General features: G+C 40.3%; 1 protein-coding gene across 1 annotated transcript in view; it reads right to left on the reverse strand.

The window, feature by feature from the left end:
- Nucleotides 1-2,388: 2,388 nt before the first annotated feature.
- The window catches only part of LOC134225220 (5-hydroxytryptamine receptor-like), a 189,722-nt gene continuing 174,900 nt past the window's right edge, over nucleotides 2,389-17,210 (reverse strand). Inside the window, exon 6 of the mRNA XM_062705098.1 lies at nucleotides 2,389-3,156. Coding sequence (XP_062561082.1) covers nucleotides 2,461-3,156 — 696 coding nt within the window. The 3' untranslated portion in view covers nucleotides 2,389-2,460. The remainder of the gene's footprint in view (nucleotides 3,157-17,210) is intronic.

Consider the following 17,210-nt stretch of genomic DNA (forward strand, 5'->3'; position numbering starts at 1 on the left):
ATGCCAAATGACCCACTCTATTCAAGGATAACGGATCGTCACTAAAAAACGGGAATTTCAATACTTCAATACTTTTCGATGAGAACATCAATGCTTATGTAAATAAATGCTTATAATATTCGGAAAACTGTCGCCAACAAATTTCTACTCCAACATGTTTAGTTGTTTCAAAACAGGAAGGACGTGCGCCGCATTGTACAATTTTTACAAGAGAACAAAGTTCGTGGAAAAGTACACGGTGACCAATTTTTAACGTAAAAATGTTTCGAAAACTGTTGAAGGAGTTTTAGTAGACCGAGCTCCATTAGATTCAAAGGTAATTGGAAGGTCAAAGACACGCAGCAACTCATCAATAGGATCAGAAGCATCATCCGGAAATGGCCACCGTCCAACGATCATCTGATACCTGTAAGATTAAACTACGCCGCACGGCCAACTCTTTACATAACGTAGGGGAGAACGGTCCAAAATGCACCCCTAGGATAAAATGGCCTCACTCATAAAATCACTCATATAATCTATTGTAGTACATTTATGAACGAATATTACTATTAAAATTCATAATTCAAGACAAAATTTTCAAAACGACTTATCTGCTTTTGTAAACAAAGATTCAAACGACGATTTGACGAATCTGATAGCTCTCCCATGCAAACCAACACCATCAATAGGTAGGTGAAGGTTTCCGCTACCTGTTGATGGTGTTGGTTTGCGTGGGCGAGCTATCAGATTCGTCAAATCGTCGTTTGAATCTTTGTTTACAAAAGCAGATAAGTCGTTTTGAAAATTTTGTCTTGAATTAGTTATCCATCATTGAGCTCCATTGGAAAAATTTTGCAAAATCCCTTCATATTCACTCAAATTCACCGATTTGCTATTCTTCCACCATATCCGTAAGATTGTAGTTCAATCCATTACGAAATAACAAACAACCATGCGTTCACCATCATTTTACATGCAATTGAGTCATTTTAGACCACCATTCGGGCGTTTTGCCCCAGGCCTATTTTTAAAACATTTTTTAAATGCGTTAGAAAGTCATGAAAACGTTATTGTTTTGAATGAAGATCATTGTGATATGTAGCTGGGTTTGTAAATTTTGCACCTATACGTTGAAATGGTTGGGTATTTTTGTTTATATGGGCGAAATCATCGAAAAAGCTTAAGGGGTGCATTTTGGACCGTTCTCCCCTATATCAGATTGAACTGTACTTCTTTGTAGTTTTCTTCCAGAGCCATTCTTTTCATTCCCGCTATCTAGTGGCCACCCGTTATATACTCAAGAACAGTTTAGGTGGCTTAGGACATCCGAAAAAATATTTAAACACCTTTTTCTTTCTATACTAATTTTGGCAAAATCCAGCGAAAAAACCCAAATCCGTACGTTGAATCTACGTAAAAAAATCGTCCTGAAATAATTAAACAGAGAAACATGAATACTGCACTCATGTTTCAGCTATCAAGACACTGAAGGTCAAATGTTTATAATGACTGTACCTCAGAAGAAATCATCACCTAACTGACTTGCCGTTTCTAAAGTTTTTAATTTTTTTAATTGTTGATCATTATCGAAGAAAAATAATAGGAAGACCCATTGAAAAGTAACTACATGAAGCATCCGAAACGTCAGTAGCAATTATAAAGTAGGCTTTCATAGGAACCTGTACTTTTGTAAAGGAAAATCATCTGTAGCTTTTTTCTGGAGTGATTGGTCACTCACTATAGAATTTATAAAAGCTTTAATCAGCAAAATTCTTCAATAAGTTTTCAAAATAGATTAATTTCAACCTGTGTCTGTGTCTGTCGAAACCATATCCATGTTTAATTGAATTCATCAGAAGCTGTGGTTAACAAGTGCATGGCAAGTTCCACAAAAAACCTTGCCAAATCTTAATAAAATTTAGGTTTATACAAATTTGGAAGATTTGTCTATTATGTTTCCAATACAGTATCTGTATAAAAAGCTTACATTTGTTGTAATAAAACCTATGCCCAGGTTTTATACAGAATTACATTTTTTTCGTGTATCCTTTGAGAGATTAAATAAATTTTATCCTTGAGCGGCAATAGATTTTCTTTTTTATGATTTTGCCAAAAACTGGAGAGAAGCTCTAGAATAGCAAACGAATTATATATGCAATAACGATGAAAAATAGGAAGGCTGTAAACTACATCCAGCCACGATAGTCGTTGATTTGTTGATAGCTAAAAGGTACAACTGATTCAAAACAGAGTTCAAATTCTGAAACGAAAGTAATTTTATTTGATTCTAATCGCTCCGAAACACATTTCTGCCACGTTTTCTTCCACAACATTCGGATATCTACCGCTAGTTTCGACTATTCGGGGTTCATCTACTCTCCTATCGCTCGTCCTATTTAAGCTACATTATGTTTATTTTTTACCCTAGAGAAAAATTTACATCACAAGTCAGACTTTGCCCTCGTCCCGCCCCGTTCCTTACCTCATGTGCCGCACGCCCATGTGCCGTGTCCGCCTCAGGCTGTGCCGCCGGCCGCACAGTATCCGCTTGAACGCGTGCCGGAACTCCGGGCTGAAGATCGTGTAGATGATCGGATTGAGCGTCGAGTTGAAGTAGCCCAACCACAGGCACACGCTCATCGTCAGCGGGCTGATGTTGCACTCGGTGCACGTTGGCAGTAGGATGGCAATGATGAAGAACGGCAACCAGCAGCACACGAACGCCCCCGTAATGATGGCCAGCGTTTTGGCCGCCTTGCGCTCCCGCTTGGAGTCCGTCGCCGATTGGGACTTTTTCTTCATGATTGACGGCTTGGCGGACGAACTGGACGCCCCGTACGGACCCGAGGGGTACGCGGTGGAGAAGTCCGCCGTCGGTGGGTCCATCTCGATGCGGTCCCGCTCGACGCCGTTCCCGAGGCTGCCCTTCTCCGGGCTGGTGTTCGCCGACGACACGTTCGTGAAGGCCGTCGTCGTTTCGCTGATCGTGGGCAGGGGTCGCCCGATGACGGCCACCACGGCGGCCGCGATGCCTCCGGAGCCGCCGACCACGTTCGCCGTCGGGCCACCGATGGCGTTGTTCGGCTGCGATGCAGTTACCTTCCAGCGGAAACCAATCGATGTTAGTGCCATACATGAAGCTTTTGCCAAGGGTTCAGGATGGGTCTGAGCAGCCTAATGGGGCACGTATACAATATATACGCACTGATAAAGTGGGATGTTCACAGGTGGAGGCATGTATTTGTTGCATTTGTGTTGGTTGGTGCGGTTATGTCAGTGTTGGTGCGACAGAGGAAGCGAACGGGTGAAGGTGAAGCGAGGTGGGACTACAGACTCATGCAAAAAACGTGGCAAGAATTCTTATAAAAACACGGGCAAAGCTTTGTGTATTTGTGTTTAGGAGAGGGAAATTTTAGGAATTTGTTTAGAACATGGGAAAGCTTTTAAACATTTATGGAAATTACGGAAGCCACATGCAAACTCAAGCGATTATATCTACGTCATGCAAAGTTTTTATACCTTGTTTGTCAATATTAGTATTGTGAATGTTGTATTATTTGCGCCGTATCGACTAAAGCTGTAATAGAAGCGTTAAAAATATCGTTGCCTATGAATGCCGTTCGAATGTCGAATTTTTTTTATGCTTTTAAGTTTCTCTTGCCGAGTATTACCCTCGCTCCAATTAAAACATAGAGTTCTACGAAGAAGCCGAGAGCTTCGAAAGGAAGCTTGGTTCTGGTTGATCAATGATGCTGTGCAGCAGAAGCTGGAGAGGAAAACGCTGTAGAAGTACTTTGACAAGATGAACATTGTTGTGTGATAGTGTCAATGGGAGATGGCCGTGTCTGAGCAGGATGTAATCAACTAGAACAGTGGTGCTCAGCACTTTGGGTGTTTTTTTCCTCAATTTGCTTCTCACACAATAAAAATGAGCTTTGACCATACAAACTACCACTTGGTCGTAAGCTTTCAAATATATTTATCTGCTGAGAGTAATAAAACGGATATTGGTCTTAAATTCACTCCGTACGAAACGATCAAAGCAAAACAAAGGTGCGGCCCGCGGGCCGCAGTGTAATTTTACTTTGATCAATTCGTATGGAGTGATTTCAACACCAATATTCTTTTTTATACCATCAGCTGACAGATATATTTGAAAGCTTTCGTCTAAGTACTAACTTGATAGAAGAAAACTCTTTTTCATTTAGTGACAAGCGAATTAAAAGTAAAAACGCCCAAAACGCTAAGCACCACTGAACTAGAAGAAGCAGCTGAAGATGTCGGACAAAACGACTGGAAACAGCCAAAAATAAACAGAAGTTTTCTAACACCCAACGTCCAAAGCAAGCTTATTATTTCTCACGCCTATTATAATTTGTAGATATCTATATTATTTAATATCGTATTGTTCTATTCCGCATAATTTTTTTTTGCAACTGCAATAATCTCGACATTTGAAATTTCTATTAGAATAAGCAAAACCGACACTTAAAAATATCAAATTACCTACATGAGAAGATTAAATTGAATCCAGTGTTGTTTTTCAGGCAGTTCAGTTCTATCACACTTAGATTAAATCGCAGAATTCGGTAAAATTTTACCGAAATCTCAACAGCAGAACTGTTCGGTAAATAATTTTACTGATTTTCGGTTATTTTGACAGTTGAACAATGGAAAAAATTACAAAAAAACTGTAAAATAATTACCGAACAGATCTGCTGTTGAGATTTCGGTAAAATTTACCGAATACTGTAAAATGAGTTAAGTGTGATTGTTTACGCATAAGACACACGAATGGATCGTGTAAACAGCGCAATCGATCGAGTTTCATGTGGAACGGCGGAACATTTTCGAGATCTTAGTGTTTTTGATTTGTTTTGTACGACCGGTGAGCAAATTAATTAGTTTCGTATGGAAGAATATTTCCCATTCCATTGATCGCTTCTTTACCGAAGTGAACGTATATAAAATATCTTTTGTGACTAACACAAAACCTCTTCCGAAGATGAAAGTTGATATGCAGAGGTATACTCGGTCTCTAGTAGCCACGATAGTTCTTTCTTCCTATATTCCCTTCCTTTATGATCGTGAGAACGTAACCGGCACCGTTATTGACTGAACATATATGAGCCTCCGAAACGTGTACATAAACAATGGATAGCTAACCCCAAGCCCATAGCCCCCAAGCAAGCTCTTGTCAGTCACGAAGTAATAACTACGGACATAATGCTCCTGCTCATGATTAGTTGAACCACGAATGGATCGTGTTATATATACGTTTTGCAATAGTATCAGTATTGGAGAAGCAGAAAGCCGCTGCCTGAGAAAAAAAATTAAAAAATCCTGCAGAAAAAAAATTCTTTTGAAAATTTCGAAGAATCTTGAAGAAATTGAAAAAAAAAACGTTGGAAGTTGGAATGTCTCCTGGAAATTAAAAAGTAAAATTCAACGAATCTTGTTGAATCCAAGTTCCTAAATAGAAATTAACCGCAATTCAAACGAGTACTCAAATTAAATCCCAAACGGATTCCAATTGAATTGTAATTCGAAATTGATCTCCTTCGAAAAGAATTACAAACTTTCGGAATCCAGATTGGATTCAATTCGGAATCCAGATTGGATTCCATTCGGAATCCAGATTGGATTCCATTCGGAATACAGATTGGATTCCATTCGGAAACCATTTTGTATTCCATTCTATATCCAATTTGGATTCCATTCGGAATCCAGTTTGGATTCGATTCGGAATCCAGTTTGGATTTCATTCTTCATTCAGAATCCAGTTTGGATTCGATACGGAATCCAGTTTTGATTCGATTCGGAATCCAGTTTGTATTCCATTCGAAAACATTTTGTATTCCATCCGGAATCCAATTTGGATTCCACTCAGAATCCAGTTTGGATTTGATTCGGAATCCAGTTTGGATTCCATTCAGAATCCAATTTATATTCCATTCGGAATCCAGTTTGAATTTCGGAATCAAATTTGGATTCCATTCTAAATCCAATTTGGATTTCATTTGGAATTTGGAGTGTTTGGATTCCATTCGGAATCCAGTTTGGAATCCATTCGGAATCCAGATGGGATTCCATTCGGAATCCAGATGGGATTCCATTCGGAATCCAGTTTGGATTTCATTCGGAATCCAGTTTGGATTCGATTTGGAATCTAGTTTATATTCCATTCGGAAACCATTTTGTATTCCATTCTAAATCCAATTTGGGTTCCATTCGGAATCCAGTTTGGATTCCATTCGGAATTCAGTTTGGATTTCATTCGGAATCCAGTTTGAGTTTTATTCAGAATCTAATTTGGATGCAATCGGATTCCAGTTTGGATTTCATCCGGAATCCAGTTTAGATTCCATTCGGAATTCAGTTTGATTTCGATTCGGAATCCAGTTTGGATTCGATTCGGAATCCAGTTTATATTCCATTCGGAAACAATTTTGTATTCCGTTCGGAAGCCAATTTGGATTCCATTCGGAATCCAATTTGGATTCCATTTGGAATTTGGTTTGGATTTCATTCGAAATCCAGTTTGGATTTCGGAATCAAATTTGGATTCTATTCGGAATCCAGTTTGGATTTCATTCGGAATCCAGTTTGAATTCCATTCGGAATCCAGTTTGGATTCGATTCGGAATCCAGTTCGGATTCGACTCGGAATCCAGTTTGGATTCGATTCGGAATCCAGTTTGGATTGCATTTGAAATCCAGTTTGGATTTCTGAATCGATTTTGTATTCCATTCGGCAATCCAGTTTGGATTCCATTCGGCAATCCAGCTTGGATACCATTCGGAATCCCGTTTGGATTCCATTTGGAATCCGGTTTGGATTCCATTCGGAATCCAGTTTGGATTCCATTCGGAATCCAGATTAGATTCCATTCTAATTCCAGTTAGGATTCTATTCGGAATCCAGTTTGGATTTTATTCGTAATCCAGTTTGGATTCCATTCGGAATTCAGTTTGGATTCCATTCGGAAACCAGTTTGAATTCCATTCGGCAATACAGCTTGGATTCCATTCGGAATCCCTTTTGTATTCCATTCGGAATTCAGTTTGGATTCCATTCGGAATTCAGTGTGGATTCCATTCGGAATTCAGTTTGGATTCCATTCGGCAATCCAGCTTGGATACCATTCGGAATCCCGTTTGGATTCCATTTGGAATCTGGTTTGGATTCCATTCGGGATCCGGTTTGGATTTCATTCGGAATCCAGTTTGGATTCCATTCGGCAATCAAGCTTGAATTCCATTCGGAATCAAGTTTGGATTCCATTCGGAATCCAGTTTGGATTCCATTCGGAATCCAGTTTGGATTCCATTCGGAATCCAGTTTGGATTCCATTCGGAATCCAGTTTGGATTCCATTCGGAATTCAATTTGGATTCCATTCGGAATCCAGTTTGGATTCCATTCGGAATCCAGTTTGGATTCCATTCGGAATCCAGTTTGGATTCCATTCGGAATCCAGTTTGGATTCCATTCGGAATCCAGTTTGGATTCCATTCGGAATCCAGTTTGGATTCCATTCGGAATTCATTTTGGATTTCATTCGGAATTCAGTTTGGATTCCATTCGGAATCCAGTTTGGATTCCATTCGGAATCCAGTTTGGATTCCATTCGGAATCCAGTTTGGATTCCATTCGGAATACAGTTTGGATTCCATTTGGAATCCAGTTTGGATTCCATTCGGAATCCAGTTTGGATTCCATTCGGAATCCAGTTTGGATTCCACTCGGAATCCAGTTTGGATTCCACTCGGAATCCAGTTTGGATTCTATTCGGAATCCAGTTTGGATTCCATTCGGAATCCAGTTTGGATTCCATTCGGAATCCAGTTTGGATTCCATTCATAATTCAGTTTGAATTCCATTCGGAATTCAGTTTGGATTCCGTTCGGAATCCAGTTTGGATTCCATTCGGAATCCAGTTTGGATTCCATTCGGAATCCAGTTTGGATTCCATTCGGAATCCAGTTTGGATTCCATTCGGAATCCAATTTGGATTCCATTCGAAATTTAGTTCGGATTCCATTCGGAATCCAGTTTGGGTTCCATTCGGATTCCGGTTCGGATTCCATTCGGAATCCAGTTTGGATTCCATTCGCAATCCAGTTTGGATTCCATTCGGAATTCAGTTTGGGTTCCATTCGGATTCCGGTTTGGAATCAATTCGGATTCCGGTTTGGATTCCATTTGGGTTCCGGTTTGGATTCTATTCGGAATCCAGTTTGGATTCCATTCGGAATCCAGTTTGGATTCCATTCGGAATCCAGTTTGGATCCCATTCGGAACCCAGTCTGGACTTTCGAAACCAGTTTGGATTCCTTTTGGAATCCAGTTTGGATTCCTTTTGGAATCCAGTTTGGATTCCTTTTGGAGTCCAGTTTGGATTCCTTTTGGATTCCAGTTTGGATTCCATTCGGAATTTAGTTCGGATTCCATTCGGAATCCAGTTTGGATTCCATTCGAAATCCAGATTTGATTTCATTCGGAATCCAGATTGGATTCCATTCGGTTTTCTGAAGAAATTTTAAAGAATATTTTTTAGAAACATTCAATTTAATAAAAAAAAATCAGCATGAAGATTCACGTCGCTACCATACCCTGCTGAAATGGCTCTCGTCGTGACGCCAAAAACGCCACCGAGCAAATTAACAAGTGCTACTGTCGAAGATTCTTCGAAGATTCCGGTTTGGATTCCATTCGGATTCCAGATTGGATTCCATTCGGAAGTCCAGTTTGGATTCCTTTTGGATTCCAGTTTGGATTCCATTCGAAATCTAGTTTGGATTTCATTCGGAATTTAGTTCGGGTTCCATTCGGAATCCATTTTGGATTCCATTCGGAATCTAGTTTGGATTGCATGTGGAATCTTCTTGAGATGCCATTCGGAATCCAGTTTGGATTCCATTCGGAATTCAGTTTGGGTTCCATTCGGATTCCGGTTTGGATTCCATTCGGGTTCCGGTTTGGATTCTATTCGGAATCCAGTTTGGATTCCATTCGGAATCCAGTTTGGATTCCATTCGGAATCCAGTTTGGATTCCATTCGGAATCCAGTTTGGATTCCATTCGGAATCCAGTTTGGATTCCATTCGGAATCCAGTTTGGATTCCTTTTGAAATCCAGTTTGGATTCCATTCGGAATCCAGTTTGGATTCCATCCGGAATCCAGTTTGGATTCCATTCGGAATCCAGTTTGGATTCCATTCGGAATCCAGTTTGGATTCCATTCGGAATCCAGTTTGGATTCCAGTCGGAATCCAGTTTGGATTCCATTCGGAATCCAGTTTGGATTCCATTCGGAATTCAGTTTGGATTCCATTCGGAATCCAGTTTGGATTCCATTCGGAACCAGTTTGTATTCCATTTGGAATCCAGTTTGGATTCCTTTTGGAATCCAGTTTGGATTCCTTTTGGAGTCCAGTTTGGATTCCTTTTGGATTCCAGTTTGGATTCCATTCGAAATCTAGTTTGGATTCCATTCGGAATTTAGTTCGGATTCCATTCGGAATCCAGTTTGGATTCCATTCGAAATCCAGTTTGGATTCCATTCGGAATCCAGATTGGATTCCATTCGGAATCCAGATTTGATTTCATTCGGAATCCAGATTGGATTCCATTCGGTTTTCTGAAGAAATTTTAAAGAATATTTTTTAGAAACGAAATTTTTAATAAAAAAAAATCAGCATGAAGATTCACGTCGCTATCATACCCTGCTGAAATGGCTCTCGTCGTGACGCCAAAAACGCCGCCACCGAGCAAATTAACAAGTGGTACTGTCGAAGATTCTTCGAAAGATTCCGGTTTGGATTTCATTCGGAATCCAGTTTGGATTCCATTCGGAATCCAGTTTGGATTTCATTCGGAATCCAGTTCCATTCGGAATCCAGTTTGGATTTCATTCGGAGTTTGGATTCCATTCGGAATCCAGTTTGGATTCCATTCGGAATCCAGCTTGGATTCCATTCAGAATCCAGTTTGGATTCCATTCGGAATCCAGTTTGGATTCCATTCGGAATCCAGTTGGGATTCCATTCGGAATCCAGTTTGGATTCCATTGGGAATCCAGTTTGGATTCCATTCGGAATCCAGTTTGGAGTCCATTCGAATCCAGTTTGATTCCATTCGGAATCCAGTTTTGATTCCATTCGGAATCCAGTTTGGATTCCATTCGGAATCCAGTTTGGATTCCATTCGGAATCCGGTTTGGATTCCATTCGGAATCCAGTTTGGATTCCATTCGGAATCCAGTTTGGATTCCATTCGGAATCCAGTTTGGATTCCATTCGGAATCCAGTTTGGATTCCATTCGGAATCCAGTTTGGATTCCATTCGGAATCCAGTTTGGATTCCATTCGGAATCCAGTTTGGATTCCATTCGAAATCCAGTTTGGATTCCATTCGGAATCCAGTTTGGATTCCATTCGGAATCCAGTTTGGATTCCATTCGGAACCCAGTTTGGACTTTCGAAACCAGTTTGTATTCCATTTGGAATCCAGTTTGGTTTCCTTTTGGACTTCTTTTGGAGTCCAGTTTGGATTCCTTTTGGATTCCAGTTTGGATTCCATTCGGAATTTAGTTCGGATTCCATTCGGAATCCAGTTTGGATTCCATTCGGAATCCAGTTTGGATTCCATTCGGAATCCAGTTTGGATTCCATTCGGAATCCAGTTTGGATTGCATGTGGAATCTTCTTAGGATGCCATTCGGAATCCAGTTTGGATTCCATTCGGAATCCAGTTTGGATTCCATTCGGAATCCAGTTTGGATTCCACTCGGAATCCAGTTTGGATTCCACTCGGATTTCAGATTGGATTCTATTCGGATTCCAGATTGGATTCCACTCGGAATCCAGTTTGGATGCCACTCGGAATCCAGTTTGGATTCCACTCGGAATCCAGTTTGGATTCCACTCGGAATCCAGTTTGGATTCCACTCGGAATCCAGTTTGGATTCCACTCGGAATTCAGTTTGGATTCCATTCGGATTCCAGATTGGATTCCATTCGGAATCCAGTTTGGATTCCATCCGGAATCCAGTTTGGATTCCATTCGGAATCCAGTTTGGATTCCATTCGGAATCCAGTTTGGATTCCATTCGAAATCCAGTTTGGATTCCATTCGGAATCCAGTTTGGATTCCATTCGGAATTTAGTTTGGATTCCATTCGGAACCCAGTTTGGACTTTCGAAACCAGTTTGTATTCCATTTGGAATCCAGTTTGGTTCCTTTTGGACTTCTTTTGGAGTCCAGTTTGGATTGCTTTTGGATTCCAGTTTGGATTCCATTCGGAATTTAGTTCGGATTCCTTTCGGAATCCAGTTTGGATTCCATTCGGAATCCAGTTTGGATTCCATTCGGAATCCAGTTTGGATTGCATGTGGAATCTTTTTGAGATGCCATTCGGAATCCAGTTTGGATTCCATTCGGAATTCAGTTTGGATTCCTTCCTTCCAGTTTGGATTCCATTCGGAATCCAGTTTGGATTCCATTCGGAATTCAGTTTGGATTCCTTCCTTCCAGTTTGGATTGCATTCGGAATCCAGTTTGGATTCCATCCGGAATCCAGTTTGGATTCCATTCGGAATCCAGTTTGGATTCCATTCGGAATCCAGTTTGGATTCCAGTCGAAATCCAGTTTGGATTCCATTCGGAATCCAGTTTGGATTCCATTCGGAACCCAGTTTGGACTTTCGAAACCAGTTTGTATTCCATTTGGAATCCAGTTTGGATTCCTTTTGGAATCCAGTTTGGATTCCTTTTGGAGTCCAGTTTGGATTCCTTTTGGATTCCAGTTTGGATTCCATTCGAAAACTAGTTTGGATTTCATTCGGAATTTAGTTTGGATTCCATTCGGAATCCAGTTCGGATTCCATTCGAAACCAGTTTGTATTCCATTTGGAATCCAGTTTGGATTCCATTTGGAATCCAGATTGGATTCCATTCGGTTTTCTGAAGAAATTTTAAAAAATATTTTTTAAAAACATTAAATTTAATAAAAAAAATCAGCATGAAGATTCACGTCGCTACCATACCCTGCTGAAATGGCCCTCGTCGTGACGCCAAAAACGCCGCCACCGAGCAAATTAACAAGTGCTACTGTCGAAGATTCTTCGAACGGCGTGTTCATTTGCCCCCAACTGTGACCGATAGAATTGTTTGTTGGATTAACCTAATACGGAGGAACCACTCCAATTATTTCTTGGCCAAACCTCTGGCTGAGGTCGCGAAAAAGCTGAAGGACATGCTGACATCCATATTTTCGACCATGGTTTAATAAACATAGAATTAAAAAAAATATGTCCGATTGAACTTTCTTTGGTACTTTTCAATAAGTCCTTTTTATAAATGCAATGATTATTCATATTATGAAGAATGGATTTATTTATGTGCATCACAAATCTTGTAGTCTTGAGTTGAGGATAAGAATTCTCTGAATTTCGTCATCAATTCGGTAGGAATAATATCGCACCGGAGTACGAGCCACTTGCAACAACATTCTCCATTCGCAGCCGCTACCAAAGACCCAGAAAACGGAACGTCCAGAAAAAGTTTCAAGTAAACATAACACGAAAGTCAATTGGGTAGGTATGTGGTTGGGAAAATAAACATCAGCTATGGGCCACGTGAGCTTTGGTTCCCCCCATTCCAAAGGTGAGCCAAGCGAAAACCGATGTCATGTTGTGGTTTATTTGAACTTTCGGATGAATGTTTTTCTCGAAAATTTGTTGTTTTGATCCCGATGAAATTGGTTTGTATATGTTTTTTTTTTCTCTCTCTCGGTAGAGGGCTCTTCTACGTAGGTTGGCGCGATGTGTTTTCGAGAAATGTTTGATCGATTAACTTCAATGGAGCAGTTTGCTTTTAATAGAAATGGACACGATTCCAAAGTTCTGTTGTGTTTGCGTTTTCAGAGCATCCTTTAGCCAGGCGAAATGGCGTTACTTATAATTTAATTTAAATTTAATAAAGACATTTTCAGCCATCTGAAGCATTATAAGCAAGCAAAAATGAAATAACATTAGATAAAATGATAACGTGCTAACGCTTTCATGGATGCTGAAATAGCTTTCCAACCCCGCCTTCCGTTGATGTGGCCCATTTTCCGTTCCTGCATCTTGATTCCCATCAACAACAAGGAAAGAAAACACTGAACGGGCAAGAACTTTTAAAGCTACATCATCGCATCACAGTCAGAATAACAAACATTTTCGACTCATCCCCATTAATTTGCCCCGCGCGCTTAGCGATTTTGTAAGTGGGGGGAAAATGAACTGACGAAAGTATCTAGCTTCGGGCGGTGGCATTCCCGCATCTACTTCCCGAGGGTGGATGCGAAACGCTGGGCCGCCTAGAAACTGGGAAACGGTAGTGGGTGCCATTTTCCGGACGATTTAGGTTGAATTTCGGGCCGTTCGGTACCGAGAGATGATGACGGTTCCTTGCCAACTTCAAACTGACCAAACCATGATGATGGGACATAAAAATTCATTAGAAATTAACTCCGGTCCTGTGGGGCACTTGATGGGACCATTTCTGGAATTGAGGAGATATTGAAATTGTTTTCCTCCGCACTTCCAGGATGGCCATGGCAGACTGTCCGAGGAAGAGGCACATGTGGCTTAACCCGTTACGACTCAGCAAATAAAATTTCACAACCTGAAGCATTACTGGGGATTACGACTGCGATCAAGTCAGTTGTTCCTTCATTATAGCTTCAAGATTTTGCCATAATCGTTTATGTGGATTATGTGTGGTGGGAAAGTCGTTCAATTTCAGCATCTTTTCGAGAAACCTAAGTTTCATATTAATATTCTTCCTCGAAGGAGTTATCCTATTCTGATTTTATTGCAATTTATTGGAGATTGACCGTGAAATAAACATCAAATGGAACACCGTTTATGTAATTCAGAAAAGATTTGCGGAGATTTTCATAACAATTATCAGAAACTCTTACTCGTAAATCGGAGACAAAGGAAAGTCAATTTCACCACACTGACCCACGGGCTATAAATCTATCTACTCATGACAACTTGTCTAAACAGCAGCGAGTCCTCGACGGTAAAATGAAGTTATCAAATCAAGATGATCGCCTCCAGCAGCGAAGTGTATTCAAGCTTACTAAATTTCAGAGAAATTTTCGCGATTACGACGGCACAAAAGCTATTTACATTGAGTCGACGACATTTTCAGCATCATCAACCGAAAGGATCTACCCAGGATTTTGGAAGCGATAAACAACGTGCATAAGGACATCAAATTTACCTTCGAAGAGGAAAAAGAAGGTAAACTACCTTTCTTGGATCTACTAGTCATCAGGGAAGCAAATACAACATTGAGCCTCGAAATCTACAGGAAGCCCACGAACACCATGAGAGTCATCCCATATACATCGAACCATTCGTACCAACATAAAATGGCAGCATTTCATCACATGATCCACAGGATGCAGACGATACCCCTGAGCGAAGAAGGAAAAACAGAAGGAACTACAATACATCTTGGAAACAGCGAAGATCAACGGATACCAGGAGAGGACTATACGAGCGATCATCAACAAGAAGGAAAGGACCCTACGACGAAATGGACATACAACGCTGACACCGATAGAGGAGCCGCTGAAAAGAGTTTCGGTCCCATATGATAAACACATCACCAACCAGCTACGCCCTCGACTAAGGAAATTCGGCATCGATCTAGTATTCTCCAGTAGAAGCAACCAACTCAAGTCTCTATTGGGTTCAACGAAGGATAAAGTAGAAATGTTGAATAAGGCAGGCGTTTATAAGATAAGTTGTTCCCAATGTGAAAAAATCTATGTAGGCCAAACAAAAGATCATTAGATATAAGGTTCAAGGAACATATGGCGGAAGTAAGTAAAGGCGAAGAGAAAACGATAAGGGATTACATTACGAATTTAGATCTAAGGTAGCAGAGCATGTGTATAAGGAAAATCACCCAATTACGGCATCAAATATTAAAATCTTAAGAAATGTCTCTTCCCATGGAAACTCGATGTAGCTGAGAGTTTGGAAATCCACCGACAGGTACAAACAGCGCTGTTGAATAAGGATCAAGGAAATGGCAGCTCTTGGCTCTTCAAGTTTCTACCTAAACAATAAAGTAATTTACTGTATAGGTAAATAAAGTAGGCAAATAAGATTAGATTAGGTACCTAGCGTAGTATAAATAGTGTAAGTTGCGATTGTTTTCTTCAAGTCGAGTCAAGTACAAGACACTGAAGACGACCACACAGTTGTGGTCGAAATACGTATCTGCAAAGATAACGAAAATTAACTGGTGGAATTAAATGGACAGTACTTAATTCGTCTTAGACGGTTTAATACATTCCACTAAAAGAGCTTAATATATTTTTCTACATTGAGTCGCCAAATTACATTCCAGTCGCTCCGGCCAGGGCCGAGCAGCTTATCCAGTCATCCGCGGTTGTCGGTCAGCGAAGTATCAAAAACATTTTTGCAATGGCAGAGCGGTCTCTCGGCCTATAATAACGGAGATATTTCATCAAAATTCCTCGCTGCTGTTTATTGTTTAAGGATTTCTTTGGGTTGTAAATGAAATATTTTCTCCGCTTTGCAGTGCGATGGTTTTGACCCGCGGGATGAATAAACATCGCAAATTAAAATATCTTCTTCCAAAAGAGCAGTGCTTTGCTGTGGGCACCATTTCAAACGTTTACTAGTCGAAGCTGTAGTACTGCAATGGGAAGCCCTCCTTTTACAAACTTTTGTTTTTATTTATTTAGTCAACTGACGTTATCGAAAATATGTTTCCTCCATGGTCCATCTTTGTATACAAGAGCGGACATTCGGGGGTTCAAGTAATGCTCTTTCTATTTATTGTTTGTTGAATGGAAGAAGGTTAAAAAATTGTTGAAGCTGCTTAAGTTGCCCAAGATCATACCAAGGTTATTTGGTACTTATTTCTCAAGCTAAAGATAAAAGTCCACGTGTTCACTAAAAGCACTTGAAAAATACGATTATCTATGTGAGATTTGGCTAAACCTAGGTAAAATGGTGTCTCAAAAATCCTTTTTGACATTGGAAAACGTCTTACCCGAAGGTACTGCGTGTCAGATCAGAATCTAAAATTGGGGTTCGTCACGAAATCATATAAGATTTTGAATGTTACTAGTCTTTATTTTCCAATGGATTTCAGAGATTTGTATATCAATCGAGTCGGAAACTCTTCAGCAATATGTTAATTTCATAAAAAAATGATTATTTACGATAAACTATTGAAAATTTCAATTCTTGTCCTACCCTTGAACCAACCAATCACGTTCATGCATTCCCAACCCGGACATTTCTGTTCTAGGATCCACGGTGAGGGGTCACGGAAGCAGGTTCGGAGAGCGGACAGAACGATGGCTTGGTAGCGGTCTCAGCATCGATAACGGTGGTTTCTGCATCTGTAGCGGTCCAGCGACAAACTACATGCTAAGCCTCAGCTACTCAAAATTGAGTCGAATTCGACTCATTTTTGTAAAAAACGGGACAACACAAAATTTTGTAAACACTATTTTACTCAATTTTGAGTAAAGCGTTATGAAAGGCATAATAAGTAAATGATGATCAAGGAAATGTGGAATCGATTGGCTTACATTTGACCCAGTGGTTGAGCTAATTTTACTAATTACGTTCTGCAAAAATATTTTTGCATTATTTACGGTGATTTATTTCTTGATCTTGATGATCTTAAAACACGGTTTCCTAGCTTCTTGAAAAAAGGCTTCCTTTCGAGCATTTTGAAAGAAGGCTTCCAAGCCTCTTGAAAGGAGGCTTCCAAGCCACTCAAATGATAAATACCGAGAATCTTGAAGGAAGGTTTCTGAATTTCTTGTAAGAATAATTCCGAGCCTCTTGGAAAAAGGTTTCCACGCCTCTTGAAAGGAGACTTCCGAGGATCTTAAAGGAGGCTTCCGAACCTCTTGAAAGAATAATTATGAACCTCTTGGAAGGAGGCTTCCAGGCTCTGGAAAGAATGATTCCGAGCCTCTTGAAAGAAGGTTTTCATGTCTCTTGAAAGGAGGCTTCCGAACCTCTCGAAAGAATAATTCCGCGCCTCTTTGAAAGAAGGGTTTCACGCCTCTTAAAAGGTGGCTTCCGAACATCTCAAATAAGGCTTCCGAGCCTCTTGAAAGAATAATTCCGATCCTCTTGAAAGAAGGTTTCCACTCCTCTTGAAAGGAG

Source organism: Armigeres subalbatus, chromosome 3, assembly GCF_024139115.2.
Source record: "Armigeres subalbatus isolate Guangzhou_Male chromosome 3, GZ_Asu_2, whole genome shotgun sequence".
In the NCBI taxonomy this organism is placed as follows: Eukaryota; Metazoa; Arthropoda; class Insecta; order Diptera; family Culicidae; genus Armigeres; species Armigeres subalbatus.